Source organism: Sorex fumeus, unplaced genomic scaffold, assembly GCF_029834395.1.
Source record: "Sorex fumeus unplaced genomic scaffold, SorFum_2.1 ptg000009l, whole genome shotgun sequence".
NCBI lineage: Eukaryota > Metazoa > Chordata > Mammalia > Eulipotyphla > Soricidae > Sorex > Sorex fumeus.
The window spans coordinates 25,939,769-25,960,774 of record NW_026606066.1 but is presented as its reverse complement, the minus strand read 5'-3'; the positions used below and the strand labels follow the sequence as shown (position 1 = coordinate 25,960,774).

General features: G+C 42.6%; 1 protein-coding gene across 4 annotated transcripts in view; it reads right to left on the bottom strand.

The window, feature by feature from the left end:
• The window catches only part of MAP3K20 (mitogen-activated protein kinase kinase kinase 20), a 187,925-nt gene extending 173,808 nt beyond the window's left edge, over positions 1-14,117 (bottom strand). For 2 of the 4 annotated variants that reach the window (XM_056110344.1, XM_056110347.1), the window contains exons 1-2: positions 13,894-14,117; positions 79-271 (exon numbers count right to left, since the gene is read on the bottom strand). In XM_056110344.1, the coding sequence (XP_055966319.1) occupies positions 79-237 (159 nt within the window). In that variant the 5' untranslated portion in view covers positions 238-271; positions 13,894-14,117. Of the gene's footprint in view, positions 1-78; positions 272-424; positions 500-736; positions 840-13,893 lie in introns of those variants that run through there. The other 2 variants (XM_056110345.1, XM_056110346.1) reach the window with 2 other exon arrangements.
• Between the last annotated feature and the right edge of the window lie 6,889 nt (positions 14,118-21,006).

The window sequence follows — 21,006 nt, the reverse complement described above, 5'->3', positions numbered from 1 at the left end:
TAGCCTGTGACCTCTGACTCGGTGGGAGAGACAGCTTACATAAGCGGGGACCGGCGGCTGTCTGAGAGCAGGACTTACCTCTTTCTCTATTTTGAGCAGCTTCTTGACTGCCACCTCCTTGTCCTGGGATATCCATTTGGCTCGGTAAACACTCCCAAAACTTCCTCCGCCGCAGTTTTCAAAAAACTGCAAGTCATCAAATTTGATTTGCACAAAGGAGGCGCCGAGAGACGACATCTCATAATGACAAAGTAGGATACTTCCTCCAAATCTGCAGAGAGAAGGGGGAGAGGAGAGGAGAGTTGGCTGGGCTGCAAGAGAGAGCTCGGGTCCCCCTGCTCCTCTGAGTCCCACCCTGGAGGCCGCACAGCAAAAGCTCCAGGAGAAGCAAGATAACCAAAGGGGCCAAAACCAAAACATTTACGCGGGGTCGCCTGCGCCCAATTCAACAGCGACTTGCCCAGGCGTTTGCGCACAGCTGTCCACCCAGAAAAGGCTCTGCTTGTGCCCTCCGCCCGAACCTAGCGCAGGCTTTCCTGCACATCTCTGAGCTGTGACCAAAGGCTACTGTGTCACCAGGCCCCTAAGGTGAATTCAGGAGCTGGGGAGCAGGCTTTCAGCCGCACGTTGGCTTAGCTTCCCTGGCATCCCAGGCATGCATGCCATGGCTCCCGCTGTGCTCACTGCACGCAAAATGGACCTAACCCGCAGCGGCCAAGCATTGTGGCACACGCACAGTTCCAAAGCTGGACGCGGAGCCTGCAGGCAGTGCTGGAATTCCAAAAGCAAAGGCTTCCCTTGAGGATGACAGAAAAGTTGGCCAAGTGGTTTTCTTTCTTTCTTTTTTTTTTTTTCTTTCCAGAAGTGGCTCCCTGGACTGGATACTCTTGCACACTTAATTAAAGAGTAGAGCATTTACCCTTGATTACAATATATTAAGTCATCCAAGGAATACTGCCAAGAATGTTTTAAAAAAATATTATGCTTGTTTCCAGAGGAACAGATCTCTCCTCCCAGAGATTAGTACAGTGATATTCTACAGTCTATGGGGTTTTGTGATTCTACAGGTAAGTGGCTATTCTTCATATCCCATGTCAAATCAGACTGTTGGGGGGTGGGAGAATGGAGGGAATGAAAACAAACAGAAAATCAAAGAACTGAAACTGGAGACCTGTATTAGAAGGCAGATTTTAAAGGTCTGCTTCTACATTCTTGCCTACACCGTAAAACAGGTGTCCGAGATGTGGCTTAGGAGTAGAGTACGAGCTTCACAAGCATGAGGCCCTGGGTTTGATCCCCAGCCACCACACATACACAATTTATAAAACAGAATTTCACAACGAGGAAATAAAAATGACAAATCCATAGCATAGGAAATTCTCCAAAATCTGGGTAGCCCCTAATGATCAATGCCATATAAGACAAAAAATTAAAGTAAGAAAACTTCTAGCTTAAGGAAGACAGAGCAGTAAATGAATCCTCACTAAACTCAAGATATAATCCCTGAGTGAATTATAGGACAGAAAACCTACAGAGATAGTAGATAACATGTAGGAGAAACTTGAATAGAATATTAGCTACAAATTAGATAATAATTACCCATGACAAATAATAGTAGTCTGATTCCCTAGAAGGATGTCCTTGTTTGGGAAGACATACTGAAATATGATTATATCTTAAAAATGGGTCAACTCCCCCTTAAAATAAGTATACAGATCTATATAGACAGGAGGCAAACATGGCAAAAATGTGAAAAGCTGGTGTGTGGAAGTGAAAGTTCTATGGGCATTTTACTACTCTTTCCATTTTCTATGGGATTTGATTGGCATATCTCATTACATCATCATTGCAACCATGTAATCATCACACCCTGATTTTTCAGTAGCAATGGCATAATTTTTTAAAGGCTTCACAGAATGGTTGAATCCCACTCTTTGGCCAAAAACATGGCATAATTAAATGAGCTACAGTATTTTCAAATTAGAACATAAGGGAAGCAGTTTGTACCTATGTAAACTGACAAAAATTCTTCATAAAGTTTTGGTCTAGAGATCCGACAATGAGCATCTGAGTAGCAATTTAGGAATACCAGGTCACTGAAGAATGCTGACTTCTTTTGGGGCCATATCTGGCTGTTCTCGGGGCTTACTCCTTGCTCTGTGCTCAGGGATTACTCCTGAGTTTACTCAAGGAACCATATGCAATGTCAGGGTTCAACCACATGCAAAGCAAGTGCGTTAAACCTTGTACGATTTCTCTAGCCCCAAAATGTCGATTTCTTATGCAGTCAAATTATTCCCCTTTGGGGAGAAAAAAAAAAGAAAGAGAATTGCTTACTGATCCTTAAAAGATAACTTAGAATCCACATAAAAATATCAGGCTGGGGGTGGGTGGGTGAGTGATTGGGGAGGAAACTACAGTATCCAGATACACTTCGTACACATATTTGAAGCAACAATTTATGTTACCTTTTTGTTTTTTGCTTCAATTTATTCAGGTTTAATAAGCAAAAAAAAAGTGCTTGGATAAAATTTAAGAATGTGCTAAAGAGGTCTACAGCATAGGCAAGCCAATATATGAGCTCAACAAAATGTAAAATACTATATACAGGATTTTCTCAATGTTACAGGTGTTAGGTCTATATTATATACTCATAATTTATCTTGTCACTGTCTCATTTGCCAAGGCATCAAAAATCAGATGGACTGAACACATAATGAGATTTGGAGATGACTGCTGGACTAGAGCTGTTACCGACTGGATTCCACGGGATGTCAAAAGATCGCATGGCTGCCCACCTACGAGATGGTCAGACTTCTTCATCAAGACCCTGAACGATCGGTTTGAGGTTCTTTGTGTTCTTAGAATGAGCAGACACCATTGGGCTACACTAGCACGCGACAGGGATGAATGGAGATGTTACTGGTGCCCACTCGAGCAAATCGATGAGTAGCGGGATGTCAAGTGATCAAGTGATTCTCTTTTCCTTTCCCTTTTTATCTTGTCAAAGTATGAAAAACAGAATGACTATAAATCTTTTAGTAATACACAGAACTCCCTTGTTCTCCCACACCCAATTCTCTCTTTAGAGGAAAATGATTTCAACTCCTCTGTAAAGATCACATTCATTTACTTAGTTATAAACCACCTTTTACCCCCGTCTACAAATGTGTATGTCTCACTTACCTAGTCAACCCAGTAAACTGATAGTCTTGGGAAAGTCAGTATTCAAGGACTATAGCAGTCTGATAAAAATAAATTGACTCCCAGCAATGCTACAAAGATTCAATGACTTCTCCTTAGAAAATTTTTCTGTTTCTTCTAGAAATATTCAGCACTGTTTCTGTTGTTTGTCTTTTTATACACCGAATGTTCATTTACCCCATGAAACTCCCCCAGGAATGGAAAAACCCAATAAGGTCAAAACCTCTAGAAGTCTAGATGTTTTCTCTGTTGGTTTTATCTGGGGACAGGCAGGGGGAGCTGGAAGAGACAGAGAAATCCCAACATCTTCATCTTAATTAAAGCTGACTGCGGTGGTTCCTCTTTAGTTCTGACTTAGTTGGGAACTTTCAAATATTTTAAGATTCCAGTTGAATTAAGAAGAATTGGAGATCTTTTATTTTTCACAAGTGCCCCCCCCCCCCCCCCGAAAATTCTGAAGCAAGTACTGATTTAGAAACTGCTGCCCAGGTTTCTCGGAAGATTGAGGAAAACGTGTTTGCGACCTCCTGGGTAGGGTGTCTCTGAATCCAGAGGATGATGGCAGAGAGTCAGAAGAGGTCAAAGAGGAGAGAGAGGGTGGAGGGGGAGCAGAGAGATAATACAGTGGGAAGGGCGCTTGCCTTGCATGCCGCTGAATAGGGCTCAGTCCCTGGCAGAGCTAGCAGAGATGGATGTGGCCCAACCTTCTCCTAACCCCCTCCACCCTGAGCACCTGTGGGGAGGAGAGGAGGGAGAAAGGGGACAGGGAAGAGAGAATTCTTTCTAAAAGAGTCCTGACCATAATAAATAAAATCAACACGACTCAATCTCAGTTCTGTGGTGCAGATCACTTCTGGGGAATACGGATGAGCTGAGGTAGAACTAATTTAAAGTGGGAAAGTGGACCCAGGGTGCTGGGTAGAGGAAAGCTAGGTGCTGAGAGCAAGGTCCTCCAGTAATTGCACTCCCCAAAATGAGGCAACAACTTGTCAGGCTCTTCCCAGAATCAGTTACTCACTTTGGGCACATCCTGTCAGTGGGAAACTGGCTATGTATGAATGGAACTATATAATTACTTGAATGTTTTATTGAGACCATAAAAAGTTTAAGTCTTGTCTGATTACTGAGTAGACTAACAATTCTGGAGTGTACGAGTACAGGTTTTTAACTCCAGCAAGCTGGGCAAACCAGCATGGGCGAGCTGGAAAAACTGAGATTCCGGTCACCTTCCATCTGAGCGTCAGACTCAACCCTCTCACCACACCCCCCCACACTGAGCTTTTCCCCCTTCAATTAAAAGCGTTCAAAGAAAATCACCTTGGGGCCAGAGCAATGGTACAGTGGGTAGGGCGGGGAGGGCACTTGCCTTGCATGTGGCAGATCCAGGTTCAATCTCCAGCATTCTATATGGTCTCCCGAACAACACCAGGAATAATTCCTGAGTGCAGAGCCAGAACTGGCATCAGCTAGTGTGCCACATACCCCACCCCACCCCCAAATAAAGAAAAGAAAATCACCAGATGAACAGAAGGATGGAAAACTTCAGTTGTTGACTAATCATACTTCAAGCATCTTGGGGGCAGACTACTACCTAATCCAATGACGTTTTAGTTTTCCAGATGGGTTCTTTAGTGAATACGTCAGACTTTAAAGAGAATAATCTATTCAAATGAATTAATGTAAATGAATTTATACTAAATCATCTACTCAAATAAATTTATACCCAATGGAGTTTGCCTGATCAAATGATGTTTCCATTACACCAGGTTAAAAGCATTTCTTTTATACAACAAAGGCAACTCTCCTCCACCCAATTCCTAATCCTAATTTTATAAAAATTCTAACTTTCATTTGACAAACTCTCAAAGTTGTTTAAGACGTAAGTTTGCAACAACACTGAATGATAAGTAAGAGCAGGGGTGTTACAAAAGTCAAAGGTGGTGGGTGTGGGGGCGGGGGGGTCACAATTCTGAAAATGTTGAAAAGCAAAAACTGGGCTGGGGGTGGAGGTGGTTATTGAATTCAGTCACTGGAATATAACAGCTGAATATTTTTTTCTTAAATGAAAAATTTAAAAGAATCTTAAACTATTAAATTTCAGAAAGCAAGTGTTTACATATATACATATATATTTAGAGAGAGAGGTGGGGAAACATAAACCGTTAACTGATTATCGAAAATAGAACCATATGAAGTTAGAAAATCTTAAAGGGAATCTTAAGTTCCTTTATAAAATGTCCAGTCTTCTTGTAAAAAAAATTGGAAATTTTCCCTGAATTAAAAATAATAGAACAAAAAAGATCCTAATATTCCTCTACATTAGGAAAAAGGTTATATTAAAATAGATAAGTTTGAACTATATCTCTACCTCCTACTAAACTTAAACCAAGCCTATTTCCTCAAGACTGTGGCATTTTCAGACTCAGTTAAAAATGTTTTTTAATCTTTCCTTTCTGTTGCAAAGTTGATACCAAATGTTATCTAGTTTACAGTATTGTTATGCTACTCTGATAAGTTCTGTTTCTAAAGGTAAAGGTAAAGGCCCTCCCGTTGATCATCGATTTGCTCGAGCGGGCCCAGTAACGTCTCCATTGGAGACTTTGTTGTTACTGTGTTTGGCATATCAAATACGGTCACGGGGAGCTTGCCAGGCTCTGCCCCGCGGCGAGATAATCTCGGTAGCTTGCCGGGCTCTCTGAGAGGGGCGGAGGAATCGAACTCGGGTCGGCCATGTTGGCTGTGTGCAAGGCAAACACCCTACCGCTGTGCTATTGCTCCAGCCCTAAGTTCTGTTTCTAAAGAACTTATATTTCACCTTGTATAATCTTTCCTTTTTTCTAGTCTTTTGTGGTGCAAGGGATGCAAATCCAGAGCCTCACACACATGAAGCATGTGCTGTACCTTTGAGCCCCAGCCCAGCCCAGTAACTGATATTTCAAAACAGAAGTAGCATGGTCCAGGGAAAAGACCCCAGCTGGAGATAGCTAGCGATAAATCCCAACTTAATAGCTACTGGAAGTTGACAAGGGTTCTCTGATCTTACTTTTTCCACTGGTGGTAACACCCATTCCATAGAGTTGTTAGGAAGTGAATGATGCTGTGAATTCCTTTGTGTAGTACCAGATATATAATAACTATATATATCACTGTAGCACTGTCATTCCATTATTCATCGATTTGCTGGAGTGGGCACCAGTAACATCTGCATTCGTCCTAGCCCTGAGATTTTAGCAGCCTCTCCTTACTCGTCCTTCCCAACGGTGCCGCATTGAAGGCTCTTTCAGGGTCAGGGGAATGAGACATATTATTGTTACTGTTTTTGGCATATCAAATATGCCACGGGAGCTTGCCAGGCTCTGCCTGATATATAATATTATAATTATTATGTTATAATAATATAATATAATATTTTATTTATATGATATAAAATATATTTATAATATATAAACATATTTTATATTATATAATGTTATAAGATAACATTATATTATATATAATAACTGATAAAAGATTATGATTGCCTAATTATTTTAATATGCCTTGACATTCTATCTAGCCATCTATTCTTTAGCTTTCATGGTTCCTATATGCTTTCCTCAATAATGTTCCTTTCTCTGAATTACTTTATATTCCCTGTTCATTGCAGAGCAATTGTTAATAGATAAATGTAGCTCTGTTTCCTAAATTCTTTTTATTTGTGTTTCACTGTTCATGCTTCCATTTCTCTTCTCTATTAGCCTGTTTGGGCCTTTTTGGCAAATCTATCTTACTAGTAGTAAGTAATGAAAATTTTCTTTAAGATACTGTTTTCATAAGGAATCTGCATTTGTCAATTACTCGACTATAGTTTTTATTGCACTTTGTAGATTATTGAGTTTCTAAAATTTACCTGCTTATAGCAGTTTCTCTGTTAAGGTCTAAGAGTACACCTGTCTTCTCTCAGATAGTTTATCTACTGCAAGGCCCTGGGATGGGTTCAGTGGCAAAGCAATTGCCTAGCATGTAGGAGACCTGGATATAATGCCAGTATCTCCTCGCCTCCCACACACAAACACACTTTATTTACTGCATAACAAGCAAACTCAGGAAATGCCAACTGAAAAGGCATTTTCAATTAAAGACCTGCAAATCACCGTCTTATAAAGGCTTTGCCTTACTATATAATAGGTTCAGATTTTTTTCTGTAGTTTTCTTTCTTTTAGTTATATATGGACCTATTATTATGAAACCATAATTAATATATTTATTTACTTTTGTTTTATCTTGTTTCTAAAACCATACTCAGTGGTGCTCAGGGTTCACTCCCAGTGACACTCAGGGGATTATTCAGTGCCTAGGATCAAACACAGTGTTCTGTCGGACTATAATGTCTGAATTCAAACCTTTCTTTTTTCATCCCTGATTTACACTTTCCTTTTCCTTCTTCACAAAAAGAAAGTTACATGTTTATTTCCTAAGCTGTACAGGAAGAAAAACTAATTTGCTTTATCGTGACCTAGGCAAAACCACAAAATGAAACTTTTAGAAAATAGTCCTCAATAAATTCTTTTGCCCATCATGCTGCCATCATATCATTTCAGCCTTCTTAACATAGATTAGTGAATAAACTAATAAAAATGTGCTCTGTCATTGCATGTATTGCAACAATACCACGATTACTGTTCTGCAATTTTTTTCCCCATGAGTGGTGTCTTAAAATAAATAAATAAAATAAAATGGAGAAAGCTCTGGCTTGGTCTGTTTGTCCAGAACACCAAGATCAGATTCAAAGATTCTACTCCTGAATAGGACTGCTGTTTCTCTGTATTTGGGGGGAGGGGGGGTGGAAAAGATAAGATCTAAAAGCCTGGCTAGAGGAGACAAGGTCTGTGTAGAGCACTAGCTAGTACTGCATCCCCATAGAGATTTCCTTCCTTCCTCCCAGGCTGCACCCAAAAGCTCCACATCTAGAACAGGCACGCGCAAACATGACTGCCGGGTAGCAGCCAAGTTAAAGGGTCTAAAATATAAAACAGCTAACACGTTGACTCTTTTCTTTTCCTTTCTTTCTGCTCCTGATTCTCACATTAAAGCAAAGGTTAAACTTTTTAAAAATGAACTTAAGTGAAGCATTCGTATGTGTGCTTCACTATTTAACTTCATAAAAAGAAACTTTTAGCACACATTTCCTTGCCAAAACAGTCCTCACCAGAGCCAAAACATAGGAGTAAAGTGACACTAGCAGGGGTAGGGGGATTAATGCCACAAAAATGTTATGTGAAAATTAGTCTGTGCTCCCAAATAAAGGGTGTTAGGAGGATCCTCCCAGGAGGGGAGATGCATGTTGAAAGTAGGCTATGGACTGAACATGTTTGCCACTCAATGCCTCTTTTGCAAACCACAACACCCAAAAGGAGAGAGAGAACAGAGGAGAATGTCCTGTCACAGAGGCAGGGTGGGATGGGGGGGATGGGGGGTGGGAAGGATACTGGGATCTGTGGTGGTGGGAAATGGGCACTGGTGAAGGGATGGGTATTTGATCACTGTATAATTGAAACCCAAGCACAAAAATTTGTAAGTCTACAACTGTACCTCATGATGTCTCACTAATAAAAATAAATAAATAAATAAATAAAACAGATATGTGGTGTCTATTTTAGATCATGATCCAGCTAGAAATGGGTACTGGTGGAGGGATGGGTATTTGATCATTGTATAATTGAAACCCAAGCACAAAAATTTGTAAGTCTACAACTGTACCTCATGGTGTCTCACTAATAAAAAAAAATTTATAAGAAAAAAAATTAGTCTGCGCTCAAGACTTCTTTTGTTGAGCAACTGGAGATAGGAGGAAAAGAAGCAGGCCAGGATTCGATTCCATATGAGAGCCCAGGTCAGAGTGATAATACAGTGGGTAGGGTGCTTGTCTTGTATGCACGCAATTTGGGTTCTATCTCCAGCACTACCACATATGGTTCCTTGAGCCCAGCAAGGAATGAATGATTCCTGAGCAAAGGGCCAGGAGCTCTAAGCACTACAGGTATGACCTCCCAAAAATCAAAATTCAGTAAGTAAATAAAGTCCAGGAGCCCAGAAAGGGCTGACTTCCCTGGTCTGCCCAGAAAAGGAATTCCCAGGCAATAGATGGATTGCTCAGAATGTACATCAGGCATACCTTCACTGGCAGCTGCTCACCTTTCCCAGATCCTGAGCTCCACAGCTCTGGATTCCCCACTGGGACCATTTTTAGCCAAACAGAAAGTATCTGACCATCTTGGCTGCTGACCAACAGGTCTAATTTTGGGCTGCTTATCTAGAGCGAATGTTCCCCAGGAAAGGTAATTACAAACTTGGAAACGTGAATGTCAGCTAAAAGGAAATGAGAACGTTAACACTGGAAAAGGCCTTGGAGAGACCCTATAGTATTTTGCTGAACCAGAGGCATGGTTACTTGTGGACAAGTGTTCTAGAAGGAATTCCTGGTTGTTAGAGTTGCCTGAACAAGAACACATGCTACCGCATTTGGCAGAGTAGTCTTCGTCATTGAAATGTTCAACGGAAGATGGGCAAGGTGAGATTGCTACCTCAGCCAGGAGCAGAATGGATAGTACTGTAAGTTCCATGCCCACCCCCCAGTGCACAGCCATTCATCAGCCTGTTCTGAAGAATGCTCTGCTCAGAGAGGCAGCCATGAAGAGCATGGAGTGCTATAATCACTGTCAGTGATAGAAGTAGTGAGCAAGCTGGATCATCCTCCTGCCTTTTCCTCCCTAACTGGCCAGGATGAGAGCTACATTTCAGATTTCTGTCCTGAAACTCTCCTCCTCTCCTCTCTTCTTCACTTCCAAAGCAAAACACTCCAGTGCCAAGCAAAGAACTCCTGAGGCCAACAGAGCCATGGTTTATGCACAGAAATTTAAAATTCCAGATGACGACCTACTCCAGTTCTTTCTCAGAAAACTGGAATTTCACTACCCCAGGTCCATGCTCATCCAAAGTATAGAGTACCAAAGGTAGAGTAGCCAGCTCTGTGCAGAAAATATATAAATAGAAGAACAGCCTGGAGTATCAACATCACTTTAAAGATGTGGAAGAAGAAACATAGTTAGTGTCTTTCTGTATAGAAGAGACTACAAAATACATGTGAATTTTTAAGATTAAGAAATTGCTTAATTACACTGGTATCTATGGCTCTATTTATGGGTCCCTGAAGGAAAACACTATTCCCCATAAGAAAGTACTTGGTACGAAAGTTTAATAAGCAAAGATTTACTGCATGACCGGCATAAAGCAGGCCTTGCCTTCTCTTTGTTTTTTATTGTGCAAGTCCAGAGAAGAGTCCAGAAAGAAGGATGCTGGCCCCTAAAGACACAGTACTCAACTTCATCTGTAAGACTGCTTTCAAATGATTTGGGTCTGGATCTCAGGTTGCAACATTCCCCTATTAATACAACTCTCCAGTTCTTCATAAAGCTATCTGAACCTTCAGACTCAACCTCCCCCCTCCCCCGCCCCCACGAATATGAATATCACCCAGTTGTGTATATAAACACAAGCATATTCAAAGTTGATCTAGAAATCCTGATACTCCAGGCAGGAGAGCTGCTGTGAAAATCTCCTAGCCCAGCTGACGCACTCAAGATGGTGGGGAACAGGGCAGGCTGTCAAGGGCAAGCCTTTCTCTCTGTCTAACTTGAGAAAGTGGGAAATTCCTTCCTCCGGCAGTCAGTGACTGCCGTAGTTGAGGTTTCAGGCCCTGGCTGAAGCGTGCCCATGTGCTGCCACGTACACTTGTCTTTATGAAGCAGGCATTACTGTCCACACTTTCCAAATGAGGAAACTGAGGAGCAAGGTTGCGAAAGTGGCCCAAGCCAACTACCCAACTTACAAGTGACATCACTGAGATTCAAATGTAGGTCTGACTTCAAAGTCACATCATTTTTTCCACCATATCATATGTCTTTTTTTTCTCCACTTATCATTCAACTGTGTCCTTTAAATTAGCCCTCCCACCCCCACCACTTTTAAACAGATTCCCCCCCCCTTTTTTTAACAGTTATTACTAGACTGCTTAGCATTCACCTAAAGTTCGATGTGAGGCTTTAATTTCCCATGAGCAATTTCAATGCTGAGGTTAAGATGTCAAATATGTGCTTGTTTTGTTCTCCCAGAATCTTCTACTATGTAGGGATTATTTTACTGCTATTAGGATATAATGGACTCTTCAGCTGTCTAGAGGAGGGAGGGACACAAAGGCACCTACATATCAGTCAAACCAATCTAAGCTCCAGCATTTATGGCTTTCTTTCCTTACCAAGTCCAGTTTTTAACTCACAGCAGGAACTCGCCTTATTTGTGTGGAGTGAGGCAAGGTTAATAGTCACAAAAGAAGTAGCCTAAATCTTCCCTGCTGTAAGACCAAAAGGTGTCTGCCCAGGTCCTATTACACAGATAGACAAGACACCCTCCCTGTCAATCTGTCCTGGGTAGAATAAAATGGAAAACAAATGATCCAAATTGATTTTTATTTCCAACATCTCAGGCTACAGATATAAGACAATCTTAGTCCAGGAAGTACTATCTTCTCAAACAAACACCTTCTCTGGTTTGAAACATACAGACACACATTCTCTTTTCACACACACACACACACAAATACATTCCCTCTTCCATCACACACACACACATTATCTCTTCCCTTACACACACACACATACACACTTCTTTCTTCCCTTACATATACACATAGTTTTTTCTTCCCTTTTCTCTGAACCTATCAATTTCTAAAATCAACTGTCCAATCCCTCTCTCTCTCTCCACACTAACAGTTTCACTTTATATCTGACCTTTTCCATGAAACATCATTATAATTTCTCAAGTTCCTAGAGGAGTTTTCTATTTACTCCACGCCCCTCTTAACTCCTGTTTATAATTTGGTGACTCTATCAGAGTCAGTTGGCTGCTCATTCCAGATAGGCACTCGGCCAATATATTGCCAATAACACTCACTCTTGTGCTAACTTAAAATACACAGAGCTGCTAGCCAAGTTTCCTTATTTGGCAAGAAGGTCCCTTAGTTCCCAAGATCTTTGACCGTCCATTTTTAGATTCAAATCCCCGTGCTTAATATTTGGATTTTTCTCTTTCTCTCTTTTTAAGGTGGCCTTATTTCTGAAAAGAGGACAGCAAAAAGACCAACCATCTAACTTGCTTTCCTTGACACAGGGAAGAAAAGTTTTTGCCACTGCATTATGATCATTTACTCTGGAGTTATGAGCACTAAAACTTTACACTTAAACAATATTTTCCAGTTTAAAAAAAAACTCAAAATATAATCTTCCAAAAAGTCATAACAGAAATAGAATGTGGAAGAATAAAATAAACATTTTATACATTGTTCTGAAAGACCATTTTTCTTTTTTCAATTTTCTTTTCAAACAAAATTTGATTCATTGTACAATCTACCAAATCTCTCACTATTGTACAAGCAGAGATTTAAAACAAAGGCGCCACAAATGACCAAAACTGTAATTAAAATGCAATCAACTCATATTTTTTTTTAAATCAGAAACCACGGAATTTGACCGTCGATAGGGGCCGACTGTCCTAAACCGAATCTCCTATTTGTTTTCCTCTTCAAATTCGTACCCATTCCCTGAATTCTACCTGTCCACTGCAACTGCGGTAGGAGCTACAGGTTCGAACAGGCGGACCCTTTAACAACCATCTTAACCCAACTATGCTCAAGGTTTAATTAATTCGACTCTAATGCTCCATTATTAAGGAGCGAGCAACCTACGGTAACACCACTGAAATGGGCCACTACAGGAGAGTCGCTTTCCATTATTATAGAAACTAACAAGAAGAGTAATTAAGTTGCCCATAAATAGTGCTTAGGCGAGATCTTGGGGCTCATCGGAAGCGTGCATTTTCGGGTCTGCCGCGACAATGCTTTCTGTTTGTTTAAAGGCTCCCTTGTCATCTCACCGGTTCCATGGAAAAGTTTTTCCCGCAAGCTGTCAGGAGCAGGCCAGGAGGGCGGCGGCCTCAAGAGTCCATGCACGGGCCTGGTGCGCGCCCCCGAGCCCCGGGAGAAGCCACCGCACCGGGCGGGCCCCTGACTTCCAGGGGAAGGAAAAAGAGGGGGTGGCGGGGACTCCCTGAACTGAACGGGTGAGGGAGGAGTGGTCTCTCGCCGCCCTAGGAAAGGGCCATCCCGCAGAAATGCAGAAGTTGGCATGCACAAGCCTCGGCTGGGAAGGGGTCCGCGCCCTGCCCCGGTTGGGGACGCTCCGCTCTGCTCAGCTCCCCGGGACGTGCCCGGGCCCAGCCCGCTCCCTGCAGGGCCCGCGCCGTCCCGCCGGGGGTCCCGCCTTAGGGGAGCGGCCCCGCACCCCGCCGCGCACCCGGGGGCCGAGAGCCAGGGGGACAATCGGGGCGCTCTCACCCTGCGCTCCCGGCGCCAACTCGGGGACGGGACCGGCCGGACTTGCCCAGCCCTTGCTGGGCCGCGGCGCCCGACTCCGCCCGAGCCGGGAAGGTCGCTCCGGACGCCGCCGCCGCCGCCGCCACCCGGCCGGGCTCCGCGCCCTGCAGAGCCGGCGACGGGCGCCCGGAGCCGGGCGCGCAAGCCCTGAGAGGGCCTCGGCCAGCACCCCAGGCTGCGCCCGGCCCGCCCCGACCACTCCCGCCGGCCGCTCGGCTCCTTACCTGAGTCCCGGGCCGGCGCGAGCGGCAGCCGGGGCGGGGGGCAGCGCAGGCGGCAGCCGGGGGGGACAGGAGGACGGCGGCCACGCGCGACTTCCACGCTTCCGCCGGAGTCAGGAGTTGAACATTCCGCCTCTGCGGCCCGCGCCAATGAGGGAGGCTCACTCGCTCGGCAACAGCACCAACAGCACCACCTACCTCCGAGCGCCGAAAGGCCAAGCCGCCCGGCCCGCACCCGACACGCCCGCCCGCCCGCCCGGCCCCGGCCACGGACGGCCCAGACGTGCGCTCCGCGGGGCGTGGGGGAAGGCGCTCGCGGCCTTTCTGCCCGGCTCTCCTGCCTTTCTCGGGGTACCTGTGCTAAGGTGGGGGCACGGGGACAGGCCCGTGGGCCCCTTCGCCTTTTGGTCACCTTCAGCACCGTTTTCACTTCTTATTCCACTTTTTGAGCTCTTGCCCACACAGAGGAAAAAACAGAGTGGATGTCTTTGCACCCTCCAGGAACTAATGATCTAGTTGACAAGGGGACAGATGGACAGATTCGTGCGGTTATCTGGGAGATTCGGACACCAGAAGACCCTCTCAGTAGTTACCTGGGGTGTCTAGAGGTGGGGTCGCAGCCCACTGCCTCAGGTCAGGGACCTGCAGAGGAGGCCAGCGGGATGCATTCCAGGAGTGAGCTAAAGGTGGTCCCTGGATATTGGGGAAAAGAAGAATTGTGGGGAGGAGGAGGGGGGACTCTGTGCTGGAAAGGGTGAGAACAGGTGGCAAAGTTGAAGATATTCTTCAGATCTTTGATTTTTCGTTTTATCATTTATGGACATGTAAGAAATTGAATTAAGGGGGAAAGGGACGAGGTAGAAAGACTAGATTCAGACCAAAGCCACAGACATTGGTGCCTCTCTAGAGGTGAAGAAGAGGAAGGAGGAAAGAATTCAGAGGATGTCAAGACTTCAGAGTTGGGCGACTGGAGGAGAGATGGTGTCACTGACAGAAATAGGGACCTGCAGACGAGAGGCTGGCTTCCCGTGGGCTATGAGGTCATGGGAAGGAAATCTGGTAGAGATGCACGCGTTGAAATCTGAAACGGAGATTTAGAAGAGTCCAGATGAAAGAGAATTGTAAATCATTCATCTCACTCTAGCTCAAGAGATGAGTATGGAGGGATGGATGAAGACAGGTTACAAAACAACAACAAAAGCTATCTAGTCTGTTATTCAGGTTATATTTTTAATTTCCCCTATGATAGAGACAAAGAATTTTTGCATGGATGGATTCTATTTTGGAAACTGGGAAAGTAGATTGATGAGACTGTCATACTAAAAAAATTCCTGATGTATGTGATCAGTTCTAAAACCATCTAACCATGAACCACCTAACCATTAAAATCAAAACGTTAATTTAGACCCAGGCAGTGACGCAGTCATTTAACCTCAACTGCAAAGGCACCAACTTATGACAGAAAGGTCATCAGACTGGCTTTTGTGCTTAGTCCTGCCCTCATCAACTGGGGTCCTTTGCTAATAGGTCTCAGTTTCCTCCTCTGCAAAATAAAAGGATCAGTTGAATTTTAACTTCAGGATCCAGCATTAAAAATATAAATTATTGCTTTAAATTTGGCTTATGCCTTAAAACCATAATATTTGTATCCACAGTCCCTTTCCATCCCTGTCCATTTTCCCCTCCTTCTGTTTTTCCTGCATGATTGCCTAAGATAATAAGCAGCAGGAGCAGAGAATACTAGAGTATTCTCACAAAAAGTCTTATGGAAGATCCGCCAAACAACAAAAAATGCAAAAAGCAACTATAAAATGATGTTAAATTCAGTGGTTCATAACTTTCAAACATTTAGTCTGTATTTGAAGCAAGCCTTGTTGTTATAATGCACAGTAGAGGACTGCCTATACAGTACAGACCTTTGTATTATAATTTTTTTAAAGACCTCTTTAAATAATTACAGAATGTTTGCTTTCAGATGGCATAGGTTACACTTTTATGAGCGAGACTCTAACCATTTTTGTAAAGAGTAAGTGTTGTATAAAATAAGAAATAAATACAATACTCAATATCCTTTCCCCAAAATAGTCTTAAATGATAACCTGGTAGGCATTTTTTTTGCCTTTCAAATTCGTTGCAAGCTCCTTGAGATCATGTCTTCTATTGTATCTATCTATGGCTGAAATCAACATATAATGGTGACATCAACCAATAGGCTGCAAGTTTGAGTTTTCTTTAGTCAAGCTGCCTATTTATGACTATACTGATTTCTTTAAGTCCCAGCTAATATATATATTTTGTGCTTAGTCCCATAACTGACTGTAGTTTTTCAAACCTTTAAATATATTCTGAAAATGTGTTGGTTTGTTCCTATTAGGCAGAATATATGTTTACCAAAGTAAACAGCAATGACAAAAGAGATTTAGTCAAACCTCCCTTATCAAGCCTTTCTATTCCTTTACTTCAAATGTTCCCACACTAAAAATAGATGTTCTCTAGGCAATGGGGTAGCTTGGGAGTCTTTAGCACCCTCTTATATTCAAGAGGATGGAATATAAGCCCACCCTCCAAAATAAACAGGAAGTTTATTTTTTAAAGGCCCTCCCGTTGTTCATCGATTTGCTCGAGCGGGCCCAGTAACGTCTTCATTGGAGACTTTGTTGTTACTGTGATAGCACAGTGGTAGGGCGTTTGCCTTGTGCACAGCCAGCCCAGCCGAGCAGGGTTCGATTCCTCCACCCCTCTCGGAGAGCCTGGCAAGCTACCGAGAGTATTCAATATGCCAAACGCAGTAACAAGAAGTCTCACAATGGAGACGTTACCAGGCCCGCTCGAGCAAGTCGATGAACAACGGGAGGACAGGACAGTGACAGTGTTATTTTTTAAAAGTCTATTTGTTATGCAAATGTAGTCCTTTCCCTAATTCACTCAGATTGCCCCTAAATTCCTCTTAAATAGAAATTCCAGAGTAGTTACCAGCTATCAGTGGATCAGAGAAACACAGATATAAAATCTATTAAGGATACAGGGAAAGACAACTTGAAAAGAAGGAAGCATGCCAGATATCCTTCCCTCCCTTTACAGTGATAAGAGCTATGATCAAGCTGGTACCCAGGAGCATTTTCCCTAGCCATCTCGCACCTTCATCTTAGATTACAAGCAGTTTGTGTCTGCTGCATAGCTAAGAATTAACCAGCGTTTACACTAAGGTTGGTACTTTACCTCCCGCACAACTCCCTATCCCTGGGGAAACTCAGGCACACAATCAAGCATCCTTTTAAGATAAGTAGCTGTTACCTGAAAAATCACAAATGCTGCCTTTGTTTGCACTAAGTTTTCATACCTAACTTGAGAATGAGAGAGTCACAAGAATGTTTTAGTATCAGAATTGCTTTGGTGTTCCAGGTCATGAAAGGAGCAGAAGAACAAGAAGGGATCTGGAACTTTTGCAGTTTCCTGAACAAGCATTTACTGAATGTGCTGAACTTTGTGATTCAAACAGTGAACAAGATATGGCCCCTTGTAAAGTTTTAAGAGGACAGTGGAATAGCCAGCAAAGACATAAGCACTTCTACTTCAGTTTGCCAAAGGAACAAAGATGGGGTTCCACAGTATGCCACCAAACACAGTTTTGGGAGACCAGTGAAGGTCTCCAAATCAAAGAATTGCTAAGTCCATATGAGAAGAATGAAAGGAATTTGCTGAATTCAAAGGGGACTTTAGGCAAAGAGCACACCAAGTTGAAGGCTCAAGGACATTATAACAAGTGCAAGGAAGAAATCCTTTGGCTATCTGAGTCAAGTCTTTGCCAGAAGGACACAATAGTCCTTATGGTGACAATATTGTCAGAGCAGCAACAATGATAATGATAATCATAATATTAACTAAACAGTGATTACGGTGATGATGATAGCTAATATTTGACTAAGTGCAGTTGAAATCATCCTCCTATGCTATAGGGAAAATCTTGGAAAATGTAGGCAAGAGGGCCAGAGAGAGTATAGCAAGTAAGGTGCTTACCTTGCATGTGGCTGATTTGGGTTCAATCTCTGGTTACCACATATCCTCCCCCAAGCTCTGTGAGGAGTGAACTTGAAGCACAAAGCCAGGAATAAGCCCCGAGCGCCACCAGGTGTGGTTCCCCAAAGACCCCAAATTGCCAATGGCATAGCCTAACTAGAAAAGGTTGGTATTAGTTTAGATAAGATGGTATACAAGGATTTTCAGGCCTTATCTATGTCTCTCATGACTCTGTCATAATTAATGGTTTAAGAACAGAGTCTCAGGCCTCTATAAAGAGTGTCTTCTCAGAGATGTGGCTGGAGCATACCTCACCTCTGGCCTGGCCTTGAACCCTAGCACCACAAAACAAAACAAGAATATTTTCTCAGGTGCCAGATCAGAACATGTTTTGCCTGCAAGAGTCCCAGATTTGATCCCTGATCCCCAGCACTGCATAGTTCCCCAAGTACTGCCTGTAGTAGCTCCCTGGCACTGCTGCATGTGGCCTAAAGGATAAAACACAACAATACTCTGTTGTGTATTGCTGAGTTTTATCCTTTTGATACCTTTATATACTGCTGAAGCATTGCAAAGAGACTCAGTGGAAAGATGTGTCTATCACACATCTCCCTTTAATTCCCATTCAATGGCTCCTCCCTCCCTACACTCAGCCTTGTGGATCTCTACATTAACTCTTTGACTCAGCCTTGTGGATCTCTACATTAACTCTTTTTTTTTTAAATCAGGGCAATCTTTTCAATAAAACTTGAGGTAGGGCATTCGCCTTACAAGCGGCCAACATGGCCGACCCGAGTTCGATTCCTCTGCCCCTCTCGGAGAGCCGAGCAAGCTACCGAGAGTATTCGATATGCCAAACACAGTAGCAACAAAGTCTCCAATGGAGACGTTAGTGGGCCCGCTCGAGCAAATTGACGATCAACGGGAGGGCCTTTTATATAAAAATGATTTTTTGGTAATGATATAGTAGAATTTAATGCATATTTGTTATTTATTTTAATGAATTACCATGAGGTATAGTTACAGACTTACAAATTTTCGTGCTTATGTTTTAGTCATACAATGATTGAGTACCCATCCCTTCACCAGTGCCCGTTCTCCACCACCAATGTTCCCAGTATTCCTCCCACCACCACCACCCCCACCCCACCTCTGTGGCAGGGCATTCCCTTTTGCTCTCTCTCACCTTTTGGGTGTTGTGGTTTGCAGTAGAGATATTGAGTGCCCATCATGTTCTGTTTATAGTCTATTTTCAGCATTCATCTCCCATCCTGAGTGGGCCCTCCAAGCACCCTTTACTTGGTGGTCCCTTCTCTATCTGAGCTGCCTTTTCCCCCAGTGTGTGAGGCCGGCTTCCAAGCTGTGGAGCAATCCTCCTAGTACTCATCTCTACTATTCTTGGGTATAAGTCTCCTGTTTTCTTATTTTATATACCACAAGTGAGGCTGCATTAACTCTTACTCTGTCACACCTAGCCACTAAGGTTATTCTTTCATCACAGTTGTGGCAGTAATAGGCTCAATTCAGAGTGCTACTGAAACCTCAGAGAAACAGAAAATGTTATGAAAACAGTCAGATTGCTGAAATTGAGATTTCTACCTTCACAACAACCAATGGAGATGAGAATTACCTCCCTAGATAATGATATCTTAGTCCCAGGTGAGCTGAAAAAACATACAGACACATGAGAGTTCCCAAAACTCCCAAGAGTCACAGTTTGCTATGTTCTAGATAGATCACATCTTCCAACCTAAACTTTCAGATGTTTCTAAGAAGTCCAGTGATATCCTCAATGATGTTTTGAATATTGACAACTTCTTAGATTTGACACATATACAGTGGAGAAGGTGGTAGGGCGTTTGCCTTGCACGCAGCCAACATGGCCAACCCGAGTTCGATTTCTCCGCCCCTCTCGGAGAGCCCGGCAAGCTACCGAGAGTATTCAATATGCCAGACACAGTAACAACAAAGTCTCCAATGGAGACGTTACTGGGCCCGCTCGAGCAAATCGATGATCAACGGGAAGGCCTTTACTTTACTTACTTTACAGTGGAGAAGGAGAAAATATCTATCTGTTAGCATCTGTAAAACCAATAATTGAATTTCATAAGATTCAGTTTAACAGCAGTATGACATATACAACTATCATCATCTTTTAATGCTTTTATTTCTTTTAGTTGGTGTCCAAATCTTATTCTTGGTGTCCAGGTTGTCGTCATTTTTCTTGCCTCCTAGGTGCCTACAGTTAAGTAATAGGGTTTTTCTGGTCTGCCATTGGATGATATAGGGGAGTAAAGGGATAGCTACTACTCAAGATTCAAGACTCAAGACTTTTGACTCAACGAGCTCTTGAGTGGACTACCATACACATCATAATCAGAAAATCCTGGTCAAATTTCAAAATGCTTCTCTAGCCATGCTTTTTAATATTATTTTTTCTCAAGTTGAGATTTTCCCAGTCAATATTTTTAGCAATTCAACTTGACTTTTTCTTTCCAACATTGCTTTTCCCCTAACCTTTTAAGGCCCATTGATATGAAGCCCCTGTCCGCATTGTTTGTTACACCTTCCAATTTAGTATCATCTGCAAATTTCATTAACATGCTATTTACTCCCTCTTCCAGATCATTAATAAATGCTATTTCTTATGTATTAAATTTTGCGGTTGAATAAATTTAATTTGCTGTTGTAATTTCAATGCATGTTTTCTAAAGATACAATGCAGTTAAGAATGGTCTTAACATAGGCTTAAATCCATACCCAGTTTATAGTTATTTTACTATTATGCAATCCATTTGTGCTTGCTAATCAGCCCTGTTGTGAGCTCCATTGAAGCAATAATCTATTGATTTTCTCTCCCCTCTTTTTCAATACAGTCATCATCTTGGCTTTAAATGCACAGCAATAGCAGAGTTAGAACTATTGTTGTTCTCTAATCCCCAGCTATTTATAAAAGGAAATTAAGTCCTTTTTCTCAGTGGATATTCTTCCACTGATATGAAAAATATATTACGTAAAAATTATGTTATAACCATGTTTTGTTTTCCTGTGCATTGTACTGATATTCTAAAAAACAAATTCTGTATATTTTAATAGTAA